The 26,534-nt window shown below is 41.5% G+C and overlaps 1 protein-coding gene across 2 annotated transcripts in view; it reads left to right on the top strand.

The window, feature by feature from the left end:
• The window catches only part of PEX2 (peroxisomal biogenesis factor 2), a 28,370-nt gene extending 19,420 nt beyond the window's left edge, over positions 1–8,950 (top strand). The window contains exon 2 of one of the 2 annotated variants that reach the window (XM_014951905.1): positions 7,739–8,950. In XM_014951905.1, the coding sequence (XP_014807391.1) occupies positions 7,758–8,672 (915 nt within the window). In that variant the 5' untranslated portion in view covers positions 7,739–7,757 and the 3' untranslated portion in view covers positions 8,673–8,950. Of the gene's footprint in view, positions 1–7,732 lie in introns of both variants that reach the window. The other variant, XM_014951906.1, reaches the window with a different exon arrangement.
• Positions 8,951–26,534: the final 17,584 nt, after the last annotated feature.

Genomic DNA, 26,534 nt, shown 5'->3' with positions numbered 1-26,534 from the left:
TGCCGTGGGGGACTTACTTACAGAGAGTAGCCTCTCACCTCCAAGTCTGCACGAGTCCTACCACGGACTTTTACAAAAAATTATTTGTTTCTTTTTGAAAGACAGCAAAAAGTTTCATTATTGGTATTTCCAGTGTCGTGTTATCCGTGCACATTCCACATGTTGGGTTTGAAGACCATGGAACAGCTCTTCTGGTCGAATGCCAGACCTGGGTTTCTGTCTGGCAGTTGGCTGGTGGCTGCAAGAGTGTGATGCTGTGAGTCTAAGGCAGCCAGTTTCAGAATTACCTGTTTTTCCTGGCTCTGGTGCTGTTCTTACTGCTACTGTGTGTGTCTTACCTGTGCTGGGCTCACCTGCTTGTGTACTACATCTGCAAAAAAGTTAAATTTATAAACAGGTTTGTTTTCTACCAGTCTGATGTGCAGGGACAGCTCAGTGGAGGGTAACTGAGTGTTGGCACTGGTCTGTAAGGAAAAAAAAAAGGTAGGGAGAGGTGTGGAAAAGATGCATAAAATTGGGATTGACTCTGTGCTTCACAACTTTAAGGGAGATGCTCCAATCCTTGAATCAGATTACTTTTTTTTTAATTAAGGTATTTTGAATGGAAAAAAGGTAGGGAGAGGTGTGGAAAAGATGCATAAAATTGGGATTGACTCTGTGCTTGACAACTTTAGTGTTTAGTGACACGGTTTAGTGATGGTTTGGGTTTTTTTTTTAATCAGAGTTAGGTTGATGGTTGGACTAGATGATCTTAAAGGTCCCTTCCAACCTCCACAGTTCTATGGTTCTAAATAAAGCTGTGTGAGATACAGTGCCCTGACAACAGTGAGCAGCAAACTTAGTGATGGTTTGGGTTTTTTTAATCAGAGTTGGGTTGATGGTTGGACTAGATGATTTTAAAGGTCCCTTCCAACCTTCACAATTCTATGGTCTTAAATAAAGCTGTGTGAGATACAATGTCCTAACAACAGTGAGCAGCAAATACTACATGTGTCACGAGGCAGAAGGCCAACTTTTCAGGTAAGTGACAATAACCAGCAAATGAGTAGTTCTGGCTGTAACTGCCCACGGTGTGCTCACATTTCTCTTCTGTCTTGGAAATACCAGCAAATGAGTAGTTCTGGCTGTAACTGCCCACGGTGTGCTCACAATTCCTCTTCTGTCTTGGAACCGTACACACGCAGTCTAGTAGAACTTCTAGTTACCTGTTTTTGTACCAGAACCTCCTATCCCCATCATAACCAAAGTCTTTGCACACAAGGGTCTCCCTGCCATCTGCTGGTGTGTTCATCAGTGGTCGAGACCTACGTTTGTAGCACAAGGGATCCTTGTCTTTCCCATGCTCCTACACCTCTTGACACTGCCTTAGTTAGGAGATACGGCCCCTTCCTTGCAAGGGGCTCTTCCTTTAATTCTTTCTAATATCTAATCTAAATCTCCCTTACTGCAACTTCAGACCATTTCCTTTTCACCAGCTTTCCACACAGATGGCACACCTACCGAGCTCTACATCCTTCTCACTGTTACACACGCAGTCTAGTAGAACTTCTAGTTACTAATTTTTGTACCAGAACCTCCTATCCTCATCATAACCAAAGTCTCTTTGCACACAAGGGTCTCCCTGCCACCTGCTGATGTGTTCAATGGCGAGGTGTTGAGTGTGGGGTTTAGTTGGTGGGTGCAGTGTTTTTGGTGGGCGTGTGGTGTGGTGCAGCCACAGCCCTGCTGAACTGCTCCAGCAGATCCTCCTCCCTTTGGATTGGGCAGCAGTAGCTGTAAGGCTCTTCTCCAGAGAATTCCCATTGTTCCAACCACTAAGATTCTGTGATTCCTGGTTACCCATCGCAGCCACAGCCCTGCTGAACTGCTCCAGCAGATCCTCCTCCCTTTGGATTGGGCAGCAGTAGCTGTAAGGCTCTTCTCCAGAGAATTCCCATTGCCTAATTCCAGAGAATAAGACTCAATATCACCTATTGGGTATATATTTTGGCTCTTCATCTTAGTGTGGAAGGGATTTCTTGAACCATGTTTTCTGGAAAGCCTCAAGTTACAACACAGCTTTGATGTGTTAAGCTTCTGGGTTCTTTATGGCTGATGTAATCAAACAGGTAGATTTCATTTGATTGCCTAATTCCAGAGAATAAGACTCAATATCGCCCATTGGGCATATATTTTGGCTCTTCATCTTGGTGTGGAAGGGATTTTTTGAACCATATTTTCTGGAGAGCCTCAAGTTACAACACAGTTTGATGTGTTAAGCTTCTGGGTTCTTTAAGGCTGATGTAATTGAGCAGGTAGTTTTTATTTTGGTTAGTACAGCAGAGAGTGGGATTTACAGGCAGAATTGACACATCCCCTTCGAGATGAGTTTGCAATTTGGCACACTAAGGAGAGGGGTGACAAAAAAAGAGGAAATAAGTTGGGGAAAGAAGGGGAATGGGACAGGGGATAATAGTGATTGAACATATGACTTGTTACATGCTTCCTATTTATTCTAATAAAGGAAAATTAGGGCCATATTCAAAAGTTGGTAGACTGATGCTATCTATGGCTTTTATTCTACGGGGAATACAAATGTAGTTTGAGCTTTTGTAGGCTGAAATTTAAGGGAATACAAATGTAGTTTGAGCTTTTGTAGCCTGAAATTTAACATAACAAATTTTAAAAGGTAGTATTTTAAATATTAGTTATGCAGATCTAATTTTATTTGTATCTAATAATATGTATTTTAAGAGTGCTGACTGATCACCAATTTTTTTTTTAAGTCAGTGGGAGCTCTTAGGGTTCAGAGAGTCTCCAGTGGTGGCCAGGAATTGTGGTGGTGGTTGCTGGCGTTCAGCGAGGGAGTGGGATATACTGGTACAGGATTTTCAGTTTCCATCAAATGCCAACAGAAATGACCCATGAGCAGCTTCTTCCCTCTGCTCTGCATCGCTGCTGTGTCACTTCTGGCTCTTCGCAGCTCCTTTGGATTTTGGAACGTGAAGCCCCAATATTTAAACTCTGGCAGGTGGTTTATGGAAGATAAATCAATGAGCTGTCGTTCTGTGCTGTCTCCAGACTCTCCGCAGGGGCTAGTCTCTTGTGGCCCATTTTAAGGAACCTCAGTTTACTGACCTAAAGGTGGAAACGCGACCTGTGATTTGAATCTGCCTTTGGTTTGGGCTTGATTTTTCTGCCATGAAATGTAACTAGCATTTAGGGCTCTGGGATTTGTTACTAGTTGCTCCCTCAGTCTCCTTAGTGAAAATCTCCACTCCATCTATGGGATTGATTTGTTACACAGTCATTCTTTCAGTGTTTTCCTTTACTTTGTCTGTTTTGGGGAATAGTCGTGCCTCCCAGGAATATCAGAAATTAATATTTTCTGTGATTGCAGTGTATTGCTGTTTTTTTCCATTAGTGTTACTAGCTATTCCAAGTGGTTAAGGAATCAGTTTATGTGCTTTACAAAATGATAGGTATTTAGCTGAAGTATATAGAAATCCAGACAGTAATACAAAATCAATCTTTTGTAAGGTTATTTGAGGTAATGATATAGTGATAAGTTAATTTTACAGTGATTAAGAGACAACACAGTTGGGGCTCCCACTTAGACTTTGATCTGAGGATATTTCTCTCTACACTTGATGAGCAAGAAAGAGATGAGAATTAATGGTAAGACATGAGGCTTTGAGCAGCTGGAGGCCGGGTTCTGTGTTTTATTATGAGAGCTGATGTAAAGGAAGATTTTAAAATTAACTGGATACATATACTTTGATTTCTCATCTTTAAAGTTTATTGATTTCAAATTGACATTAAAATATCCTCTGCTGTTGAGAGTAACTGAAAAGAACAGTGAAACTGAATACATTTTCACAAAAAACACAAGAACGACTCAAAAAACCACGCCTCAAACTAAAAAAAAATACCTCAGTGACTCCAAAGAATAAAATAAGTTTCAATTTACAAAGCACGAGAAAAGAATCAATGAAAGGGTCCAAAAAGCTAAGTAAGGGGAGTCACAAAGGGATAGGTCCATTACCTAGATCTGTTATTAAATAAGAAAGGAGAACGAGTAACAGATTTTCAAAGACTGATTCTTTACTTCATGCTTTATAAAAGAGATATATTGTGACCTGCTGCTTTCATAAAATTAATCTTGGACAGGAAATAAGAGTGGAACCGAAGCACAGAAAGAATAGCCTAAGGAATCTTAATATAGATGTGCTCAAGTGGCAAATCCTAATAAAATTCATCCCAGAATGATTGAGGAATTAGGCACCACTGATTTTATATATTTATTTATTTAATGTCCCAGAGGGTGAAAATAGCCAGCGAAATGGGCTTGTGTGTGTGCGCTTTTGTGTCTCTTTACTCTTCTGAGGGAATTGTTGAAGCTGTTCCTTTCGGTGCCAAATAAAGGTTCGGGAGTTTAGCAATTAATTTGTATCTAAAAATGAGCAGAAGAGCGATGATGAACCAGCCACTGTGGTTTGACGTGACTCGTTCATAAGAAACCTCGGTCTGTTTTCTCCTTTTAGAAAGGATGACAGGCTTAGTAAGTAAGAGGGAAATTTCAAGTACAATGCAGCTTGATTTTAATAAAGTCTTTTTCCCCCCATAAGCGAGCTAAGGCAACGCACTATTGATACTATCTCCATTAGATGCTGATATTATCAGCAGCACGTTGAAAAATTGCCTTTACAGAGTCATTATCTATCGTAGCCTGTCAAGATGAAAAGGCATTAATGAGTTCGATGATGGAGGAGAACACAGGCACACAGAAGTTACTGATGATACTCAAGTGGAGAGGGTCGAAAGTTTTGGATTGGCTGGGCTTTTTTGTTTTGAACGTGAGATATGAATCCAAAACACTGATGAATTTGGAGAGAATCTCTGGAATGAACAAGATGAAAAATGAAGCCCGGCATTCAAGAGGAAGAACTCAAATGCATGAATATAGAACAGGAAATAATTATTCAGACAGAAAAATGATAGGTCTGAAGATACAGTAGACCTCAAGGTAATCACTAACTGTTCTGCTGGAAAAAAGGAAGGGTGGTTTTGTGTTGGTTTTGTGTTTCCTGGAGGGTCACACCAGGTGTGTCGTAGGAAGGAGGACATTGTCTAGTTCCACAGACCCTCTGCATGCCGTCGGTGCCCTCGCCTGCCCCACTGCTCTTCCTCTTGAGAACCTGCAGCCAAACTGGAAATTCTGCTCCATCGTTTTCATTGTTTTCTCCTGTGGAATGAAAACCATCTTTATTTGTAATAAGGGTGCTTTAGAAGGACTATGAGAGATGCTTTGTAATTATTTGGGTGATAAAACACTGGACTAGGCTACCTAGAGAAAGGGTGGAATAGGCTTTCTCGGTGAATAAACATCTGTCAAGATGTTCTTGAGCCTGTGTTCGTGCTGGATTAGGATTAGGCAATTTGTGGTGTCTGTTCCATTCCTGCACCAGTGCAGGGCTCAGGCTGGGTGTTTTGGCTGCACGGAGAAGATTCTCTCAAATAGTTAAATCAGGAGCTCGGTGAAGTGATGGGTGCGCTGCTTCTTGCCTCCTAAATGCAATTTTAAGTCAGAGCAGCGAGGAGCAAAGGGCATTTTTGACTTAATAAAATATATTTTTATTTGGCTTCTCAAAAAGTGTTTTGAGAAATCATACTTAGAGATTCTGCATATAATCTATGGCTGTCTATCCTCTACAGATTGTGCTAGAAGAGCAGGGGCTGCAGTTGCTGAGACAGCACAAACCCCGTGGTTACTCGTAGCCCTGTGGGGAAAACGGCACCTAGAGGTTGCTCGGATTTGTCTCTTTCTGCAGGCAAAGTTTACAGACCTGTAAATTTAAATGTAGAATTTTTGTGGGCAGGATGCATTGACAAATATGCCTGATGGTAATACATCTCGTCCTGATAGTCCCAGAGCAGGTCAATAATAATGCTCATATTGATAGCAGCAACGCAGGAGATGTTACTCGGTGTTATAGCTAAAATCCATGTTATCCCCTTAATCATAATTACATTAATATTGACAAGCTGTTGACAATACTCACATTACTATTGATAGATTTCTGTCAATAACATGTTTCCAAATAAAATATATTCATTCATAATTTGTAGAATGCTCGATAACAGCTCTAACATACACCAGGAGAAATTCCTCTTTCCCTGGTGATATACAATAATTACTGTTGTTGTTGTTGCACAGTGTACAGTACAAGTGGGATCGTTCATTTGTTTTGTTTAAAAAAAAAAAACAACCGACAAACTATAGGTTATTAAAGAAAGGGTTTTATTTCTGGGAGGCAGTTTTCTATTTTTCTCTCCGCAGTATCTGTGACGGTGTGAAATGAAGGGAGAACCTTTCAAGAAGTAGCCGTGGTCTTTAGTGGTTGGTCTCAAAGTGTGTTTGTGGAACAAGTAAATCACACATCCAGTTTATTCTCTATCCTATCTCAGCCCATTCCAATGTGCAATAACCCTTTCTGTGTAGAAATTTTCCCAATCTCCAATCTGAACCTCCCCTGCTGCAACTTGAGGCCATTTCCTCTTGTCCAGTCTTGTGTTGTAGCGCGTTTTCCTCCTATAAGTAAGGATTTTCAGTACCACCTTCTGTACTCTCTCCAGAAGGCTGTTGACCCTTGCGTGTCTGTTTTGCAAAGAATCTGGTTTAGAAAGTGGAATGTATTGCATACTACCTGAAATACACCACTTCTCCTAGATCACTTTGGGGTTTTTATGTGGATAAAAGAAACAAAGAATCGGTTACCCCAAAATTTGTCATTATTGAGGTGTTACCTATATTTTTGCTCTTGCAATTTATTACCTTTATTTTCTTAGTCACAGAATTCCAGATACAATAACACTTAAACCAATCAATTTAAAAAAAAATAAATTAATTTTTTCTCTGTAATGCTTGAACAAGAAGAGTATACATGTGCTGACGTTTCTAGTATACATTAATCATCTTGCCAGGAAATTTGTTATAGGACAAGTAGCACAATCCTGCACCTGTCAAAAGGCTCTAGAAAATACATGCTGCTCCAGTGAGGTACTCTATGATAATTTATGTCTGAATGCTGAATATTTCTTTAATCTCATATAATGATTCTTCTCTGAACTAAACAAATCATTGCCTTTATTCAGCAAGTTTTATCATTCCCACCTTAATTTACATCCATATCTTTCTGTATGTAATCCTTAAATTAGTTAGTATTTCTACGATTTTTACTTCCAGCTGCAGCTACTGAAGTGTTCCCATGGCCGTGTTTTCTGCCCACCCCACTGGTCTCTTCCAAATTTTAGTTAGTGTGGGCATTTTCCCTCCTTCTCTGTAAACCACTATATAGTTTTACAGTTCTTGTTTCTGATCTTCTATTTACAGATATTCATATTACAGATATGCCCAGTAGTTTGCTTATTTATTTATTTATTTATAAAGCCAAATGCTAAATCTGTGGCTTTTTCTAAATATCTGGGAGTTGTCAAACACTTCTCTGTAACAGAATACCAATGTTACTGTTTGTGAGAAACAGTCCAAGATAACAGTATAAAACTGCATCTCAAAAGAAGTTAATGTAAAGCTTTTAGAAGGGACTTTTAGTGCATTAATATCATGTTAATACAGTATTCTGAAGAAGCTGTTTTGTTATTTCTTGTTTATTGCTGTGGTTTGTTACAACTTTGTTATCTTTAATAAGAATTGGAAATGCTTCATTATAATAAAAATCTATTTTGTGTTTATTCCTAGAAAGTTTTTGGGTGAAGAAATGGCCTCCAGCCCTGGGAAGGAAAAGAGTGTGAATCCTGTGCTCAGAATAAGTCAACTCGATGCTCTTGAGCTGAACAGAGCCCTGGAACAACTGGTGTGGTCCCAGTTCACCACCTGCTTCCATGGATTTAAGCCGGGGGTGTTGGCTCATGTTGAACCAGAACTGAAAGCGTTTTTATGGCTTGTGTTGTGGAGATTCACTGTCTATTCCAAGAACGCGACGGTGGGACAGGCCATTCTGAATATTCAGTACAAGAATAACTTCTCTCAGACGGAGAAGTACCAGCCTCTGAGCAAACACCAGAAGCTGTGGTACCTCATCCTCACTGTTGGTGGAAGGTGGCTGGAGGAAAGATGTTACGATTTGTTTAGCAATCGTCAGCTGCAGGCTTTCTGCAGAATGAAGCCTTATATTAACTTTGGAGCTGGACTTCTTAAACTTTGTGGCCTTGTAAATTTTCTGGTTTTTCTTCAGAAAGGAACGTTTGCGACGCTCACAGAGCGCGTCCTGGGGATTAGGTCAGTTTTTTGCAAGCCGCCAAGCGTGCGTCAGGTAGGGTTTGAGTACATGAACAGGGAGCTGCTGTGGCATGGCTTTGCTGAGTTCCTGATCTATCTGCTGCCGCTAATTAATGTGCAGAAACTGAAACTCAAAATTTCCTCTTGGTGTTTGCCTATTGCGGGTCTTTCCGACGGTGACAACGCGTTAGCAGCTCAGGGCAGAGAGTGCTCGCTGTGCGGGGAATGGCCAACCCTGCCCCACACCATAGGCTGTCCCCACGTCTTCTGTTACTACTGCATTAAGAGCAACTACTTATCTGATATGTATTTTACCTGTCCTAAGTGTGGCTCGGAGGTACACAGTCTGCAGCCACTGAAACACAGAATTGAAATGACAGACCTGCGTGCCTGACGGGGACTTGATGTGGGTTTGTACTGTACATGAAATATTATGTTACAGAGATGAATGGAAAAATTCAGAAACTATCATAACAGACAGCTTAAAAGTGGGCTTGGAGACTCTGTCATTTGTTGTAACGTGTGTCTTCACTGATATTATTTGTTTTACTGAGCGACGGTGGCACCTTGGCTCTGCTCTCTCACAGAATCACAGAATCTTAGTGGTTGGAAGGGACCTCTGAGATCATCGAGTCCAACCACAAAAAAAAAAACAAAACAAAACAAAAAAAACCCAACCAAACAAATACAAAACACACCACACCAAATGCCCACCAAAACCACCGCACCCACCAACTAAACCCCACACTCAACACCTCACCATAAACCAATAACCTTGGGCACTAGAGCATGCCCTGAAGAGCCATGTCTACACGTTTCTTAAATCCCTCCAGGGATGGTGACTCCACCACCTCCCTGGGCAGGCTGTTCCAGGGCCTGACCACTCTCTCAGTAAAGTAATTCTTCCTAATATCTACTCTAAACCTCCCCTGCCCCAACTTCAGACCATTTCCTCTGGTCTTGTCGTTCGTCCTTTGGGAGAAGAGGCCAACACCTGCCTCTCTACAACCTCCTTTCAGGTAGTTGCAGAGGGCAATGAGGTCTCCCCTCAGCCTCCTCTTCTCCAAACTGAACATGCCCAGTTCCCTTGTAGGGACTTGTTCTCCAGGCCCCTCACCAGCTTGGTGGCTCTCCTCTGGACACGCTCCAGCACTTCAATGTCTCTCAGGCTACCTGAGCCTGGTTGGTACCCCTCTGTTGTCAAGTCTCTCCTTCCATCCAGAGTCTTTCCCCCTGCTCCTTCCTACCTGCACGTCCTTCTCTTCCCTCAGAGGTAGCCAAGGTTCCCAGGAACCTCTTACCCAGTTTGTGGATTTTCTCAACCATGTTGGAAAAGCTTCTGCTGTTACCAACTTAGCGAGTAGATGGATTTAGTGGGAAAGTCATCCTTGTCACACCTGAAGAGTAACTTAAATTTTTGTATTTTGAATTTGATTTCCCAGGGTGATGTAAGATGAACTGTCATCTCAGGAGATTATTAGTAGTTTTCATCACATTCAGCCCCAATAGCAGAACATACCCTTTCTCTAATTCAGAATTGCTCTCTTAGCAGTAGACCATGAGCTTTAAGTGATCTCTTTGGACAAACAGATATTCCAGAGTTCACCTGCGCCTACAGCAGATATAGCCACTACAGTGCACCTTCTAGACCTTCATGAGATGACCCATCTCCTTTTCTCACTCAATTATATGTCTGTGACCTTCAGTGCTGTATATATGTGCCCACCTCCCACTTCTCCCCTATGAAGCTGAGGGACATTGTCCATCCATCATCCACTGGAGTGTGGCACCTGCCCAAGGTAACCCATCTTCTTCTGAGTCAGAGGGGCTGGAGAAAACTTGACTCACAAGGTGCTGTCTTTGGGACTTGCCACTCTCCTTCCTTTGGGGTGGCCTGGGTGGGTGCCAGACCTCCCTCACGGCTCACCGCACCGGGGAACACCACACACACCATGTGTGGGTAGGCTTATCAAAAAAAATAGATAACTCTTCCTGTTTTTTACTGTTACTACTTACTACAGAGCTCTTGGCTTTGCAATGTTTTTATTATTCCCTGTTTTAACACTTCATCCATTTATTTTCTGACCTGTTTTTTTAAGATTTATCTTTTTTTCAAAATCCCAGTCCTTTTTCAACAGAAAGCCTTACCCAGAGGTGTCTCATTAACACAAAAATACAGTGTATCCCTTTTTGGCTCTTAAATAAAATTCTCAAAAACTTACAGAGTTAAATTGAGTAAATCACTTGATGGTGGCTGTGTTGTTGATTGGCTGTCATCGATAGTCAGTCCCAAAAATAGTATGGGAACAACTGATCTAATATCTTTGATCTACTTTTATGAAATGGTTTATTACACTCTTCAGCATCTGATTAAAACAACCCACCAGCCTATTTGTTTGAAGATCTTAAATTCTAGGTTTTGATCTTGAGAGTGACACACAGCGCTTTCATCTGATGCAATTAAATATAGTTAACGGGCCTGGAAGTATCTTTGGGCAGCCCAAAACTTCATTAATTCTGCTGCTTTTCTGTGAGTCACCAGACTTCAGAGCAGCTGCTGCAGATGCTGCACCTCCACGTGTGATTGTCCATCAGAGGTGTGTGCCAGCAGCCTGCCAGCCTGCTGGTGGTCACGGTGGCCATCTGAACCAGCAGAATCACAGAATCTTCTAGGTTGGAAGGGACCTTAAAGATCATCTTGGCCAACCGTCAACCTAACTGACAAAAATAGACACCCACACAACAAACAAGGAGCATCATCACTAAACCAGACCTCCCAGCACTACATCAACCCGTCTTTTGAACACCTCCAGGGATGGGGCCTCAACCACCTCCCTGGGCAGCCCATTCCAAGGGCTGAGAACCCTTTCCGTGAAAAAATGTTTCCTAATATCCAGCCTGAACCTCCCCTGGCGCAACTTGAGGCCATTTCCTCTTGTCCTGTCGCCTGTGACTTGAGAGAAGAGACCGATCCCCATCTCTCTACACCCTCCTTTCAGGGAGTTGTAGAGAGCAATAAGGTCTCCCCTCAGCCTCCTCTTCTCCAGGCTGAACACCCCCAGCTCCCTCAGCCTCTCCTCATAAGACTTATTCTCCAGACCCCTCACCATCTTTGTCGCCCTTCTCTGGACCCGCTCCAGCCCCTCAATGTCTTTTTTATGGTGGGGGGCCCAAAACTGGACACAGTACTCAAGGTGAGGCCTCACCAGTGCCCAAGACAGGGGGACAATCACCTCTCGGGCCCTACTCGCCACGCTGTTCCTGATACAGGCCAGGATGCTGTTGGCTTTCTTGGCCACCTGGGCACACTGCTGGACCAGGTCTGTCTTTGTGGGAGGTATCAGAACTGGGGAGGCTGGTGGAGAACATCCCGGAGACACCTGCTGGTCCCCAGGTGGGTCTCTGCATCCCCACTGTGCGTCACTGAATAGCCCTTCCCCCAGAAATGGGTGAGCAGCCCTGGCTTTGAAGTGAGGATCGTCGCTATCGTTAACTGTCTTTATTAATTAAGAGTTTTACACATCCCAGATCCTGTGTTTGTTGTCTATAATCGTAGCAGACCTTTGTTTCCCGTGGACTCCTCATTCTTTCTGAAGCCACAGAATTATGGCAAAAAGGCCCATTTTTTCTGTATTGGTCTGTTAGGTGTCACGTTCTTCTTACGGAGGATTTAACTTCTTTCCTGTTTAGAATTTTTCTTCTTCCTGAATATTTAAATAATGTTATCTTCCTTTTTTGTTTGTTGTTTTTTTCTATTCCTTCCCTCTCTGTCCTGCTGTGTGTTATTACACCAAAGCATTGGCTACCGCTGCAGCACCTCGTCCTCCATCTGTTGGGTTTGTAGCCTCTGGCGTTGGCCAAGTTCAGGAAGCCCGTGTCTCAGGGCATAAATAAACAGCTTGCATTAACCCAAGATCCTAGATCCTAAGGTGGGGCTTTAATTCTTTTATTTTTTCCATGCATCTCACAGAAATAAAGGACTAGGGAAGAGAGGGACTTCTTTTTTGATCTACCATGTGGTGAAACTTTCACTTGGTTGTAGTCAAAGCTGAGATTGATGAGACCAACACTTCAACTTGTGTATTGAAAAGCCAAGTTAGCTTTTTAGGGCTCCGAAGTCAATACTCAGCAGCTTCCTTGGGGCACTGTAAAATTAAAAATATACCTTTTTTTTAAATATTGTAATTCTGTTTTGTTGGGGTTTGTGATATGTAAACTGCAGAAAATGCTGGAAATATTACAGAGGAAAAAACAGATCATTTGTAGGCGAATCAAAGGATAATCTGATTTTATTTACTAATTGTATTGATAATTTGTCCTCATAAGCGTCGTATTTTCTGGTTAAAACTCTACTGTAACAAAGGACTAAGATACAGCTGGTGATGCTTCCTGCAGTACCGGGAATAAAATTTATTTTGGAATGTTAATCTCTTCAGTCATTTTCTGTAGACAAAAGGTTTTTAGAACTCGGCTACCGTGAGGATGTGCTCCTGAGCAGCCATTCGTGCAGCCGTGACAAGGAGAAATGCCCACAATTCAGGGAAGCCAAAGGACCAGAACCCTCATTGCGCATTGGAGCGGGGTGATGGCTCTGCCTGGACAGTCTCAGTTGTGCCCTGGTGCCTGTCGGGGTGTGCTGTGTGAGCCCTTCCACGGTACCAGAAATCCAAAAAATGAAGTCGTAGCCGAAACAGACTAGTTATGAAAAGTTCTTGAATGTGTTTATTCATATACCTGCCTCTGAGTGAGTGTTACCTGCTGTCACAAGGTGTGATTTTGGAGGCATTTAGATGAACCAGAGCGTAGTGGTTCCTCACTTCCACGGATGCCCACTGCTCTCTGGGCTGTAGGGGAGCTCCTGTAGCGTCACACAAGGGTTAAAGGCAGGAGCCCTGGGGTCTGTGAAGGAAACAGCAGGGAGAGTATCAACACCCTGCTCTCTGGGCTGTAGGGGAGCTCCTGTAGCGTCACACAAGGGTTAAAGGCAGGAGCCCTGGGGTCTGTGAAGGAAACGACCCGGAGAGTATCTGATTCCTGCATTGCCTGGAAATATTTCTGAACCTCTCCTAAGGGTGAGCTGGTCTGGGCAAGCACAAACTGGACAAAGGGGGGAAGGGAAGATGTTCAGAAGGGAAGGTATTAAGAAAAGAAAGGGGGGAAGGGAAGATGTTCAGAAGGGAAGATATTGAGAAGCTGTACCCTGCTGGAGAGGGTACCATCGTGCCCTGGTGCCTGTCAGGGTGTGCTGTGTGAGCCCTTCCATCGTACCAGAAACCCAAAAAATGAAGTTGTAGCCGAAACAGACTAATTATGAAAAGTTCTTGAATGTGTTTGTTCATATACCTGCCTCTGAGTGAGTGTTACCTGCTGTCACAAGGTGTGATTTTGGAGGCATTTAGATGAACCAGAGCGTAGTGGTTCCTCACTTCCACGGATGCCCACTGCTCCCCTGCTCTCTGGGCTGTAGGGGAGCTCCTGTAGCGTCACACAAGGGTTAAAGGCAGGAGCCCTGGGGTCTGTGAAGGAAACGACCCGGAGAGTATCTGATTCCTGCATTGCCTGGAAATATTTCTGAACCTCTCCTAAGGGTGAGCTGGTCTGGGCAAGCACAAACTGGACAAAGATTCTGGGATTCTGTAATCCCTGTGGCTGATGGCAGGCACGGTGTCACCATTCCAAAGGCAGCAGATGCGTGGCAAGGCACAAAGGAATGGGCAGGTTGGCTGCTGTGCCATTGCTTGCTGCCACAATAACTCATCTTCATCCATACACTCTTAGAAATTGATGAAAGACAGACCAGCACGTAAGGAGCACCTGCAGAACCAATATAATGTCAGGACAAGGAGATAAGAGGTATGGAAAAAATAGCACCAGAAGTTTTTCACATACACAGCAAAGCAGCTTTTGCTAAAGAAATGCAAAATGCATGTCATTAAGAATATATATCTGCACCTTTCCAATCACCTGTGGTTACTCCTGGAAATATTTGGCAGGATCCAAAAAAGAAATCACATCCAAACAGTGACATCCTTTACTGAAATTTCTCAAGATGCTAAAAGAAATGAAGAGGTTGTAGCAACCACACTCAGCTCTTCTTCCCCTCCCTCCATGGAAGAATATAACAAACTCATTGCACTGAAATTCTCAAAACTAGCTCCGTTAATTAATTTGCAGGCACACAACTGTCCTGAGACACCTTTGGGTGCAAAAAGTGATTTTTCACTTTCAAGTGGTCAGTTCTTACCCCCGAGGTACCAGTTTGGCTGGTGCTGAACAGAGGTTGTCGGTGAGGGGGAGCAGGTACCTGGCTGTCCGTGGCTGCAGAGACATCCCTTGCTTTGAGAAGAACTTCTCACAAGGAGGATTCTCTTCTAGACTATGACTCAGATCTGCCTTTTGTAGCAGAAGACATATTTTTTTATTAAAGTATTCATTTTATTTTTCAATATGTTAACAAAGGTAACAGTGTTCATATTTTCCCTGTTGGTTTTTTCTGGTGTACGACCTTAGAGGATAGATGGAAATTTTAATTCTATACAGAAGCAAAAGCCCTTTTTTGGCACTTTGTAAGCAGATGATGTTCTGCTGGTGACTGTCTGTTCAGTAATGCGTTGGTCTAAATTCTGAATTCTATTATTTTACATCTACAGCAACTGAAAGTATATTTTTTATAAACAGCAAACTTCACCTCATAAAAATTCATTACATAAGGGCATAAACAAGTACTTTTCCTTCCAGTCATTGGCAGTAAGTGATTCATCAGTTTTCCACAGAAAACCAATTTCATTGCAGATGTTCTGTAATTTCCAGACTCCCTGAATTGTAGAATCGTGTCGTCCAATCCCTGCGCGAGGAAGGTAGGATTTTTTTTTAAAAAGGGTGGGGGAAAGGCTGTGCTTAGTCTTTTTAATAGGATTGAATATCATTTGCTGTCTCATCAGTTTTGTGAAATAACCATAAAGTAATCAGCTTGCCATTCTTTCCTTTCCCGTGCAGGCTATCAACTCACCCACGGTGCTGATTCCGTAGCAAGTGCAGGAGTGAATAACTTGCAGGAGAGAAAAATCTTCCTTTGAGGTTAAACAAAATGTAGCTGGTTTACGTTGTCGTCTCTCTTTCTTCCCTTCCTTACTGCTTTTCTTCTGCCTTCCTTCCTTCTCCTCTTTCTCCCTTCTTTATTCCTTCCTTCTCTTCTTGCCTTCTTTCTTAATACTTGAAAATATAGAATTTTCCCGTGGTTATCAGCTGCTAATTTCCAGTGTCTGGCAGGTTTGCCTTTTTTTTTTTTTCCTCTTCTTGCCTTCTTTCTTAATACTTGAAAATATAGAATTTTCCCGTGGTTATCAGCTGCTAATTTCCATTGTCTGGCAGGTTTGCCTTTTTTTTTCCTTTTTTTTTTTTAAATTTTGAAATTAAGGTTGATGTTTATAAGAACCAATATTTATTAATTCAATTCTGATTTATCCCAGTGAGTCAGAAATAAAGGGTGGGCTTAAAAAGCGAGTTTTGCAAGTGTGTAAAATCTGTTTCATTCTATTCCATATAGCATATAGCACCCACCCTACTATATTTCCATTACATTAAGTTATGTAGATACCAAATTCAATTGTGATGGCTGGAGGAGGGAGAGGAGACAAAGGAAAGAATATATTCAGGTAAGAATGAAAAGGGATGGAGAAAGTTTGAAGCAGAGAAACCAGAACCATAGCCATCAAACAGCAGGAACCAGGAAGAATTATTTTCCAGTAGGAAGAATGAATTTCATCGATTCAACTCCATGAAGGGGTTGAATTTAGCCCTTGGAGAAGCAGCTGATAGTAGCAAAATGCGCAGATTAAGTCAGCAAGTAAATGTTAGCTTATACTGCTTGAAGTCTTGCTGTAAAGCTGCTATTTCCCATTTTATTTCCTCCATCACTACTATTCCTATCGCGTGATGGAGAACATTTCTCCAAATGTGGGTGAATCGCTGAACTAAGAGCAAGATCCAGTCTTGTTTCTTTGTATCCACAACAGTAGTATATAATGTCATGCTGAAAGAAAAAAATGGTGAAAATCCTAAAGGAGAAACCTTTGTTCAAAGAGTGGGAAAACAGCAAAGTCTGGATCCAGCTGAGGTTTGTTGGGGTGATGAGATGCAGAATTTCGCCAGATTTAGCAGCCACACGGTGCCTGTTCTAGAAAACCAAACCCCTCAGGACCTGTGTCTTCTGCTGCTGTGGCCTTGGCTCCATGGTGTGCCCCGTCTGTGAACTCAGTATCCATCAGAAAAAGAAGATTTTGAAAGCATGGGCTCAGCTGAGAATATTTATATACCTAGCAACAACCACAGAGGCTTAATTTCTACGTAATTTCAAATATATTTCACATGGTGAGCTCTTCCCACGAGCTGCAGCAACGCTCAGGGACTGTGCAGTGTAGCTGGTCTCAATAATATATGGAACCAGACAGAGACATGATGTGTGCTGCCTTCTTACACTGACCTGCACGGAGATGGACATCAGTAGAAGCTTTGGAGCCGTACAAGGGGCATCAGCTCCAACTTTGCCATCCCTGACTCTGCAGAAGGGTCTGTGAGTGCCCCCAGGGAGGTCTCTGCTCCTTTCTGGCCTCTCCATCTCCCCTCTCTCCAGGGCAGGATCCCTGTGGGGTTTGCCTCCTGTGACTGCTGGAATAAGCAAAAAAGCTCAGGCTGACGGTGTCCCAGTTTCCAAGATAAAGTCCACATGATTTGCTAACAACAGTGCGAGGGAAGTCATCTCCCCATGTCCACTCATGTTCTCACCCCACAAGGACACTGGGGCAAAGCCTGGACTGGGTTTGAGCATGACTATCTCCAAAGCTCTTTCTTTCCAACCTCATTTCTAGCTCCAGACCACAGAGGACCAGGACGTTGAGTGTGTGTCAACGAAGAGAAGCTGAATTCGGCGTGCCTCCTAGAGGACGGTGCACTTCAGCTGCCTGTATTTGTCCTTTGCAGGTTATGAAAACAAAAACGTGAGCCCCTACTCGAGCCCTGGGCACATCCAGTCTCTTACCTCTTCAGAGCGCCACGGAATCCATCCCGTACGTCTGTATTTCACTGTCGTGTGAAGAACACAGAGGAGTCACAAATCTAAACTCAAGAACAGGCTGAGATGCTGAAACTGCTGGCTTTGGTATGCATGGAAAGGGTGAGCACGGGGGTGTCATAGGCCCTGCCCTCCTTGTGCATCCATGAAGATACAGCCTAGAGGTTCAGTCTGGAGAAAAGGAGGCTGAGGGGAGACCTTCTTGCTCTCTCCAACTCCCTGAAAGGAGGGGGTAGCCAGGGGGGGTTGGTCTCTTCTCCCAAGGAACAGGCCATGGGACAAGAGGAAACGGCCTCAAGTTGCACCAGGGGAGCTTTAGATTGGAGATTAGGAACAATTTTTACATGGAAAGGGTTATTGCACATTGGAATGGGCTGTGGTGGAGTCACCATCCCTGGAGGTATTTAAAAGCCGGGCAGCCATAGAGCTTAGAGACATGGGTTAGTGATGGGTTTTGTCAGAGTTGGGTTGATGGTTGGACTCGATGATCTGAAAGGTCCCTTCCAACCCAGGCAATTCTGTGATTCTATGATTCTATGGAGTCGGTGCAAACCACAAACCAACCCGAAGAAAGAGATTAGTCCTAAATTCAAGTGCAGTGAAGAGTGAGATATTGCACCCTGATAGTAGGGAAGAATGGATTTCTTCATATGTAAGTATATATATACATAAATATATATATATAAATACATAGGGTGGTTTATTAACTATTATTTTTAGGACCTACTGTTGCAGCATTAAACCCTTTCCCATTCTTCTGAAAATGGCACAGCCGTCCCTCCGGTGCCAGAGATTGTAAGATCAGACACCTAAGGAGAAGAGTTTACACAGTTTCTTAAGAATGAGCTGCGACGAGACATAAAAATATAGTCCAGGAGGAAAAAAAAGCTATAGACATATGGACAGAAATACAAAGAAGAGGAAGTAATTTCAAAGAAAAGCCTAAGGAGGACTTGAAAAAGGAGAAGGCACTCGGCAACTGGGGACAAGAAAATTTACCTCATGCGGCCCCGTTGAGCTGAGGAGAGCTGCACATCAAATGAAGAGAAGTTGATTCTTACTGAGGTATTGAAAAACCCTATTGAATTAAGTTTTTCCTTTAAGATGCCTTGCTGGAGCTTTCTGTTTGAGAAGCCACCCGACTGCCGACTGCTGCTCCAAGGCAACATGTGGGAAAAGGTTTTTCCTTCTGTGATGTAGGTTACGCTGACACGTAGGATGGAAGCTTAATACCATACTTTATCATTAGCCCAATGAAATTACAGATATCACCTCCCCTAATAAATTAGTTATACCACATGAAGAAAAGGATTAAAGCGCACACAGAATTAAGGCCAGCTTCATTCTTTTCTGGTCTTGGATCCATTGAAATGAAAAGGGCCAGTTTGAGAAAGTTGCTAGGAAACCATAATCACAAGTGTCAGAATAATACATTTTTATTTTAAATAGGAAATGTTGATTAATGAACATACTTAACAGATAATGAGTAAAGGTATTGAAAGCATCTACGTTCTATAAAATTTCAGGTGAAACATTTAATTTATATGTTGAAAAAACAATAAGAATGGAAAGTTCTCAAGGTAAAGCCAACCAATGCATGCAGTTAAAACTGAAGGACACGACGGTTTCCTAAGTACTTGACTAGAAGCCCCTCGATACCAAGGAACAAGAGAAGGTATTTCCAGTGTGCAAGTCCCATAAGTCCAAAAACAGAGAACAAAAAAGGAAATTATTTAGCTATTGGAGTCTCATGTTGTTGAAACTAAGGTAAGATGAGCCGATGGCTTTGGAAGCCATGGATTGGTTTAAAGGTGAGATGCTGGGGAAGATGCTGTGTATGTAGTTCGTTCAAATTAGAGAAAACTTAGCAATAAATTAAATTGATGGTAAAGAAATTTCAGCCTAAATGACAAAGTTATCTTATCAAACCCTGAACAGAGGGGCCCTAAGATTTATTAAACCAAATCTTCCAGCAGCATCCACTGCAGTAGCCACATTGACTTAGTTTGTCGTGATCTAGAATGATCTAGACTTTTATTTTTACCAAGCCATCACTTAGTTAATTTGAACTTAAGTATTTCTAATAAATTATTATATGCATAGGTTTATTTCTACGTATAGCACATGTTATTTCTAATAAGAAAGTGTAGTTGCAATGAGAAAACAGTCATGCCTAAAGCAATTACAATGCAGGAAATGTACATTTTTGGCAATGTTGGCTGAAATGATAGTTACTTGCACAGAGAAAGCATCACCTGAAACAGTGCCACACCTAAAAAATAAACAGATTAATGTTATTAGATGGCCCAAATTTGAAAAATCTTTTGGGAAAAAAAAAGCAGCACAGTGTAAAACTGACAGCTTTCCACTATCCTGTAAAATAATGGAAATTTAGGGAAAAAATATTTTGGTCACTTGTAATTGAGAGCACCAAGTGTGTCTTGTGTGTAAGAAAGACTGAGGCAGCACTAATTTGGAAATGCTTTGTACTTCCATGGTTTAGAGTTGCTGCCATTAACACTTCCAACAGCCCTCTTATTTTTGGTCTGAAGAAAGTTTTCTTGGCAAATTGGAAAGGACTGGCATTACAGATTCCTCTCTGGCACAGGGCCTTTATCACCTACCGCAAAGAAAAGGGAATAAGGAAAAATTACTCTTTATTATTTCTTGATAGGTATTACAAACTCTGATGAAATATCTTTGTTTGAACTCTGATAGGATCATTATTTAGTCATCTTTATATGGTGTGATATTCTGGAATTGCTTATTTAATCTATATTCTAATTTAATTTAACACCAGGTCTTGAATCCTTATATTAGTTAATGAATCCTCCAAACTCACCAGAAATGCAACATGAGTAATCAGCCAATAATCAGCAAAATTAATACATTCCTATTGTGTAAAGGGAAAAACAAGGTAATGCTCAGTATAAATTAGTGCACTCTTTTTCTTCCTGCACCGCAGGTGAGTTATTTGCTGAAATAATGTAGCACAGTTTGCTTTTCTTAGGAATCCTGGGAAAGCAGTTATCAGCTGAATTTCTTAGCTGTTATATGGGGGGAAAAAGCAGATATGTAGAAATTGGTAGTTTCCTAGGAACATTTAAGGGAGAACTTTTTTAAACTGTGTACACACACACACAAGACTAAATAGTAAATAAGATAAATGTGATTAGCTCTTAAATAGAAATGATCAGGCTCTAAGAACATATTCAAGAGAGTATTTCAGCACCTAAGTCCAAGAGTGTGATCTTCAACCCCACAAAATATTTGAACACCTTGTTTTTTACCTGCAGCTTTGAATTTCTCTGACCTGTGTTACTCTGGTGCTGTGTATGCCCCAAAGAACAGCTCTTTTGGGAGAGCAGAGCCCACCGATGTCCACCTCGTGCCAAAAATAACCTGGGATTTGAAGCATCTACCCTTCTACCTGTGTCTCCTGAAACACCTGCATCAGCAGTCATGACCAGGTTCTCCAAACTTGCATTCATATCTGTGGGTTATATATAAAACACAGAAAGAGGTAGAATTATAGAATCATAGAATGGTTCAGGCTGGAAGGGACCTTAAAGATCATTAAGTTCCAACCCCCTGCTCTGGGCAGGGACACCTCCCACCAGACCAGGTTGCTCCAAGCCCCATCCAGCCTGGCCTTGAACCCCTCCAGGGATGGGGCAGCCACAGCTTCTCTGGGCAACCTGGGCCAGGGTCTCACCACCCTCACAGCAAAGAAGTTCTTCCTGAGATCTCATCTCAATCTCCCCTCTTCCAATTAAAAACTCTTCCCCCTCATCCTATGGCTCCCCTCCCTGATCCAGAGTCCCTCCCCATCTCTCCTGGAGCCCCTTGAGGGACTGGAAGGGGCTCTAAGGTCTCCCCGGAGCCTTCTCTTCTCCAGGCTGAACAACCCCACCTCTCTCAGCCTGTTCTCACAGCAGAGGGGCTCCAGCCCTCCCAGCATTTTAGTAGTGAGAGATGCACCTGCCTATATCCATATTTTTTAATATAACAATGGGTAGAAGTGAGAGATTTGACTTCTGCGATTTCCACCTCCTAGAAGTTCAACCCATACATGACTGTGAAGAGGTAACACCTGCTCTGGATTAATCTACCACGGCAAACATGGTCTAGATGTTAAGGTAAAGTGAATTTTGAAAATTTCCCCGTGGCCCCCTTCAGCCACGCCGTATCCTTCTCACCCTCCAATTTGATTTGCTTCTGTTGGAAACCAAACCATGATGAGATGGAGTGGAGCGCTCAGGTTCTGTTCCAGCACCAGACCAAAACATGGTGTGAGCTTGCAGAGGAATTTGGGAAGTACCCCTGAGTCTCAAAACACAGTCATAGGCTGTCATTACCAGCCTGCCTTAGTGTCTCAGCTGCATCAAGGGGATCCTCTGATGCTATCTGGTACCAGACATCCTTTTCAGCTCTGGAGGAGGAAAAATCTCCATTCCTGAGAGAATCTCCATTCCTCCCTCCTCTGCCTGAAACTCAGCATCTCAGCCCCAAGCAACAGGGCTGGTTTGTTTACAAATCCCAGAATAATTGTGCAAGACTGTGAGTGGCCCTGTCTCGGGTTCTACCAATGGTTAGGAGAGAAAACCAATGAAACTTAATGAAATTTAATGAAACATTCATTAAATTTCTAAATGAAACAGTAAAGCAATAGCGAAGAGGAAGGATCTGTGAGGCTCAGTTTGCGCCTATCAGTATTACTAATAAACACTGTACTCTACACAGTAGAGTGTATGGAAAAATATGGGAAGACTTGAGTGACTATAATCTACCTTTTTAAAAAAAATTTGCATCCCACAATTTATTATATGTAAGATGTCTAACCAATAATGCAATTGAAAGAAGGGTCCTGCTTGTTCTGTTTGTTTATTTTCAAGTCTAGCTGAATCCTTCTCCAAAATGTGGTATAGGTTTTTACACTGGACAAATAAAAAACTTTCTAAAACGGAAATATTGTCAAAAGCTGTCAAACATCCAGATTCTGAAAAAACCTTCATAGCAGCAGACCCAAAGCAAGACACCCAGATCTTATGGTCACTTTTGAAAATCTTGGCAATCTAATTTTAAAATTTTAATCTAATTTCCTGTGCTTATTTATAGAACAGTGCGAGCTAAGCCCTTCGTTGAACTGCAGCCATGCTGTGAGTTTATGTTATCAGTTATAAAAACGTATGCTGCCCCAATTTCACAAGTCCTTAATTACTCATCTCCTCCCACAGAAGCCATTAGCAAGTGATACACGATATGTATTTCTTAAAATATAACAGGGATCGCAAAGCAAAGTGTCAGGCTGTTCAGTAGCTGTGCATATTTTGGTGATCCAGAGCAATGCACAACACCATAAGGAGATTAATAAAATTCCAAGTTCATACCCATTCCCAGTTCCAACTGGTCTCATTTAAATGCTGGGCTGTCCTAAGGTTAAAAATAAGCCCTTCTAGTTTTAAGCTTTTAAATTGTAGCTTTAATCCTTTGTCTCATTTAAATTTGATAGACTATATTCAAAGCAGATGGGCTATAAATATTAATGGATTATTTATTTATTAATTTTGTTAAATGTTACCCATTGAAAACCAATGAGGTCAGCAAAATGCAATTTCATAATTTTTCACTGATTAATGAAATGCATTTTCCACATGACCACAAAAAATGTTAAGTTTTGTTTTAATATTTGAACTCAATATTTCCTCACAGACGAGTAATCCACCGTCAAGTATTTTTAAGGAGTCCATCAGACTGCCTTCCATCACTCATGCTGCATTTGCTGCAGGAAAACAAACATGTTGCATATATTTAAGGAAGGGAGATATGTGATCTGGATAATTACGGGCATAGTAATCTTGCCTCATGAAGATTTTAGATCAAATCTAATTATATAAATTAGAAGAGAAATACAATTCTAGGTAGGTGCCGCAAAGGCAGATCATGCCAGGGTGATGCTGTAACTTTCTTGGCTAAATTGACAGGTTTTGTAGGCAAAGAAAATGCAGTAGCTAAAATGTATCTGGACATCAGATCTACTACAAAGTCATTCCCATGAGAAATTATTAATTAAGTTAATGAAGACAGACTAGCACAACCATTGTAATGTTAGGTAAAGAGCGCAGGTGATGCTGTTGGGGAAACTTTTAATATGAAAAGGAAAATAGTTTATCATGATACTAAATTGGGATTAGCACAAAGAGGCCCAGACCATCAGTCAGAGCAAAATGGAGAGCTGGACACAGGAGTAAAAGAGTTAGGACAATACACAACAGCAGGAAGTGTGAGGTTCAGGAGTAATAGCAAGACTTTGGTGCTTACAGAGTGGAAATAATAGAGAAAGGATATAAAGCTTGGTACTATTAATCAGTCACATGAAATATGTGAACCACCATTGTGAAGAGGCTATCAAAATCACAAATATAGAGACATAGAGTCATTATGGTTGGAAGAGACCTTTAAGATCATCAAGTCCAACCATTAACCCATCACTGCCAAGTTACCACTAAACCCCAGCACCACGTCTGCCCATCTTTTGAATCCCTTCAGGAAAGGCGACTCAGCCCCTTCTCTGGGCAGCCTGTTCCTAGGCCTGACAACCCTTTTGGTGAAGAAATCTTTCCTAATGTCCTTCCTAAACCTCCCCTGTGGCAATTTGGAACCATTTCCTCAATAATAATATGATCTGAGGTCATGGCAAGTCGGGTATTTGCAGCAGAGCAAGGAAAGCAGTGTGGGTATTGTAGAAGACATTGGTGAGATCTTACCTGAAATACTATTTAAAATTTCTTCCATCCGTTTATCAGAAAGATGTATAGAAATGAAAAAAGGGTAAAGAAGTGGACTTGAAATATCTGCCTACAGAAGACAAAGACTAAGTTTAGCTACACCTATTACATGCAGAAGAGCTCACTTTCCTTAGCCCACGTACTGATCTTACCATCTTGTAACTGCTAGAGACGTGCTTTGTCTGAGCTGATAAGTCTACCCCTGACAGAAGCCTGTTGTTTTAGAAAACCTTACCTAAGAAAAAGAGAGTAGAATGTGCAGATGGAAAAAAGAGCTGCTCACAAAGGTGGTCTGTAGTCTGGAAGGCTAATCTCTCTTTTCCCTGCAGTCTTGCAACAGTCTGGGAAAAAGAAGTTCCTCCGAGGAATTGTTCAGAACACATAAAATTAAGCCACAGCTCCAAATTGACTGAAGTTGATTAAGCTGATGTGTCTGTGCAGTGGGTTCTCTTTTGCGGTATTCAGACAATTGCATGTTCAATGTAAATGACTAGGAGAACTTAGGAAAACTGAAAATTATGGTTCTCAGTGGAAGTTTCCAGTATATTTTACTGCCTCACTGCGTGGGGAATGCAGGGACCAGAGTCAGAGACAGAGCCAGATTTTTTTAGAAGATGAAGTGTGTCGAGTTGTTTTATCAGCACGCTCATTTACAGTAAACCCTTGGCCTGATTCGTGGATGGACTGTGTGAAATGTGAGCTGCTGGAATCAGGGGAATGGAATTTCCCCCCAGAAGAAGAGGGGAGATGGACTGCTCTACCCCTGTAACCTACATCAAAGTGGAAAATGCAAAGCTGCGTGTAGAAGTTAAGATCAACCACACCAACCTACATCCCCACCTTCTACAGAACAGGGGGTGCATCCGAAGGAAGCTCAACCAGCATTTGGAATTAGATAGTGAATAACATAATTTTTTTCTATAAAATTTTTATACGTCATTAATTAGATAAAATAATATATTGTTGTCTTGAGTATTTCTTCAGCCAAACTATCATTCCATCTTTCACAAATGTTCAGGAAATAATTTATGTCGCAAGCTTCATCAGTGGAATTTCAATTTTAACACAATCTACCGAGCATTAAGAGTTCCAGCAAATAACTGAGATCACTGGCTTGAAGTGTTTTATTTTAGAGCATGTTTTTATCAGGATATATATCAAAAACAAATAATCCTCGGGCCGAAACTTTCTATACTCTGGAGCTTTTTCTCCCATGAATCCATGAGAGATTTGCCTTGATAGCTCCTATTAACACAAGTGGGAGTTGCAAGCCAATCCCCTATGCATTATTTGAAGAACTTATCTCAAAGCATTGCCCAAAGCAAATTTTTATGATAGCTTGGTCCCCCTGGGAACGGGGATTTATAATGGCAACAACTGAAAAAGACCCTAATCTATAGTTTAGTGATGGGAATAAGAGTACTGCTATACGTTTTCAGTTATTATGCCGCTGAACTTGAACTCCAAATTGTTTCCTTCTTGAAGAAATATTTGAAGTAGTTTTATTGAAATAACTATTATAATGCTTTAAAGTTTCTAAAGGATTTTAATATTGTCTCAGATTTCAACCTTTCTTTCCATTCCTCAGTCAAATGGCACAATATGTAACAACACGCATTATTAACAGAGCTTACATAAAACCCTTGAAAACCACCATGTGAAGGAACAAACACTCTTGTATGTATACCCTTAAAAAATAATGCTTTGCTAATATCTATACATTTAATCTATTACTGGCAATTTTCACTGTGATAAAGGATCTGACTTATTCTTTGGGTAATCATCTCTGTTTTAAAAAATTCCAAAAGGAAATAAGAAGCAGTAAGGACTCGTCAGCTAAATGGCATGAGTAATGCTCTGCGAATTATCTTGTCAGTAATGTGGCCCAACATTTAAAAAAACAAGGCTGATAAAAGCACCTAAATTAGAAATCTGTTTGAGTTTGGGATTTTTAAAAATCTTTTGATGCGGTGAATGCTGATGTTTTGTAATTTTACATTTTTTTGCTAGGCTTGAAAAAATACTAACGAAATGTTAATAAAATGAAGTTTCAAAAGTTAACGAAAAGTGTGGGAGGTTGATGCTAGGTTTTTCATGGTGAAGTATTTTGGTTTCCATGTGAAGTGAGAATTTTTATTTATAAAGACAGGTTTTTAAGACCCTTGAAAAAATGGAGAAAGTTTAATCTAGTCTAATTCTCTTTGATCCCATGTACAATAGTGTAGCTCATAGTCTGAGAAATGAACTTTCACTCGATTGAATTCCTTTCACTCAAAGTCACAGAATCACAAATAATTGAGGATGGAAGGGACCTCTGGAGCTGATCTGGCCCAACCTCCTGCTGAAGCAGGAATATCTATAGCCAGTTGCATAGGACTGTGTCCAGACTGCTTTTAAA

The sequence above is a fragment of the Calidris pugnax genome, unplaced genomic scaffold, assembly GCF_001431845.1.
Source record: "Calidris pugnax isolate Ruff unplaced genomic scaffold, ASM143184v1 scaffold61, whole genome shotgun sequence".
NCBI classification, from domain to species: domain Eukaryota; kingdom Metazoa; phylum Chordata; class Aves; order Charadriiformes; family Scolopacidae; genus Calidris; species Calidris pugnax.
The sequence above is the reverse complement of the archived record's forward strand: the minus strand, read 5'-3'. Positions and strand labels throughout refer to the sequence as shown.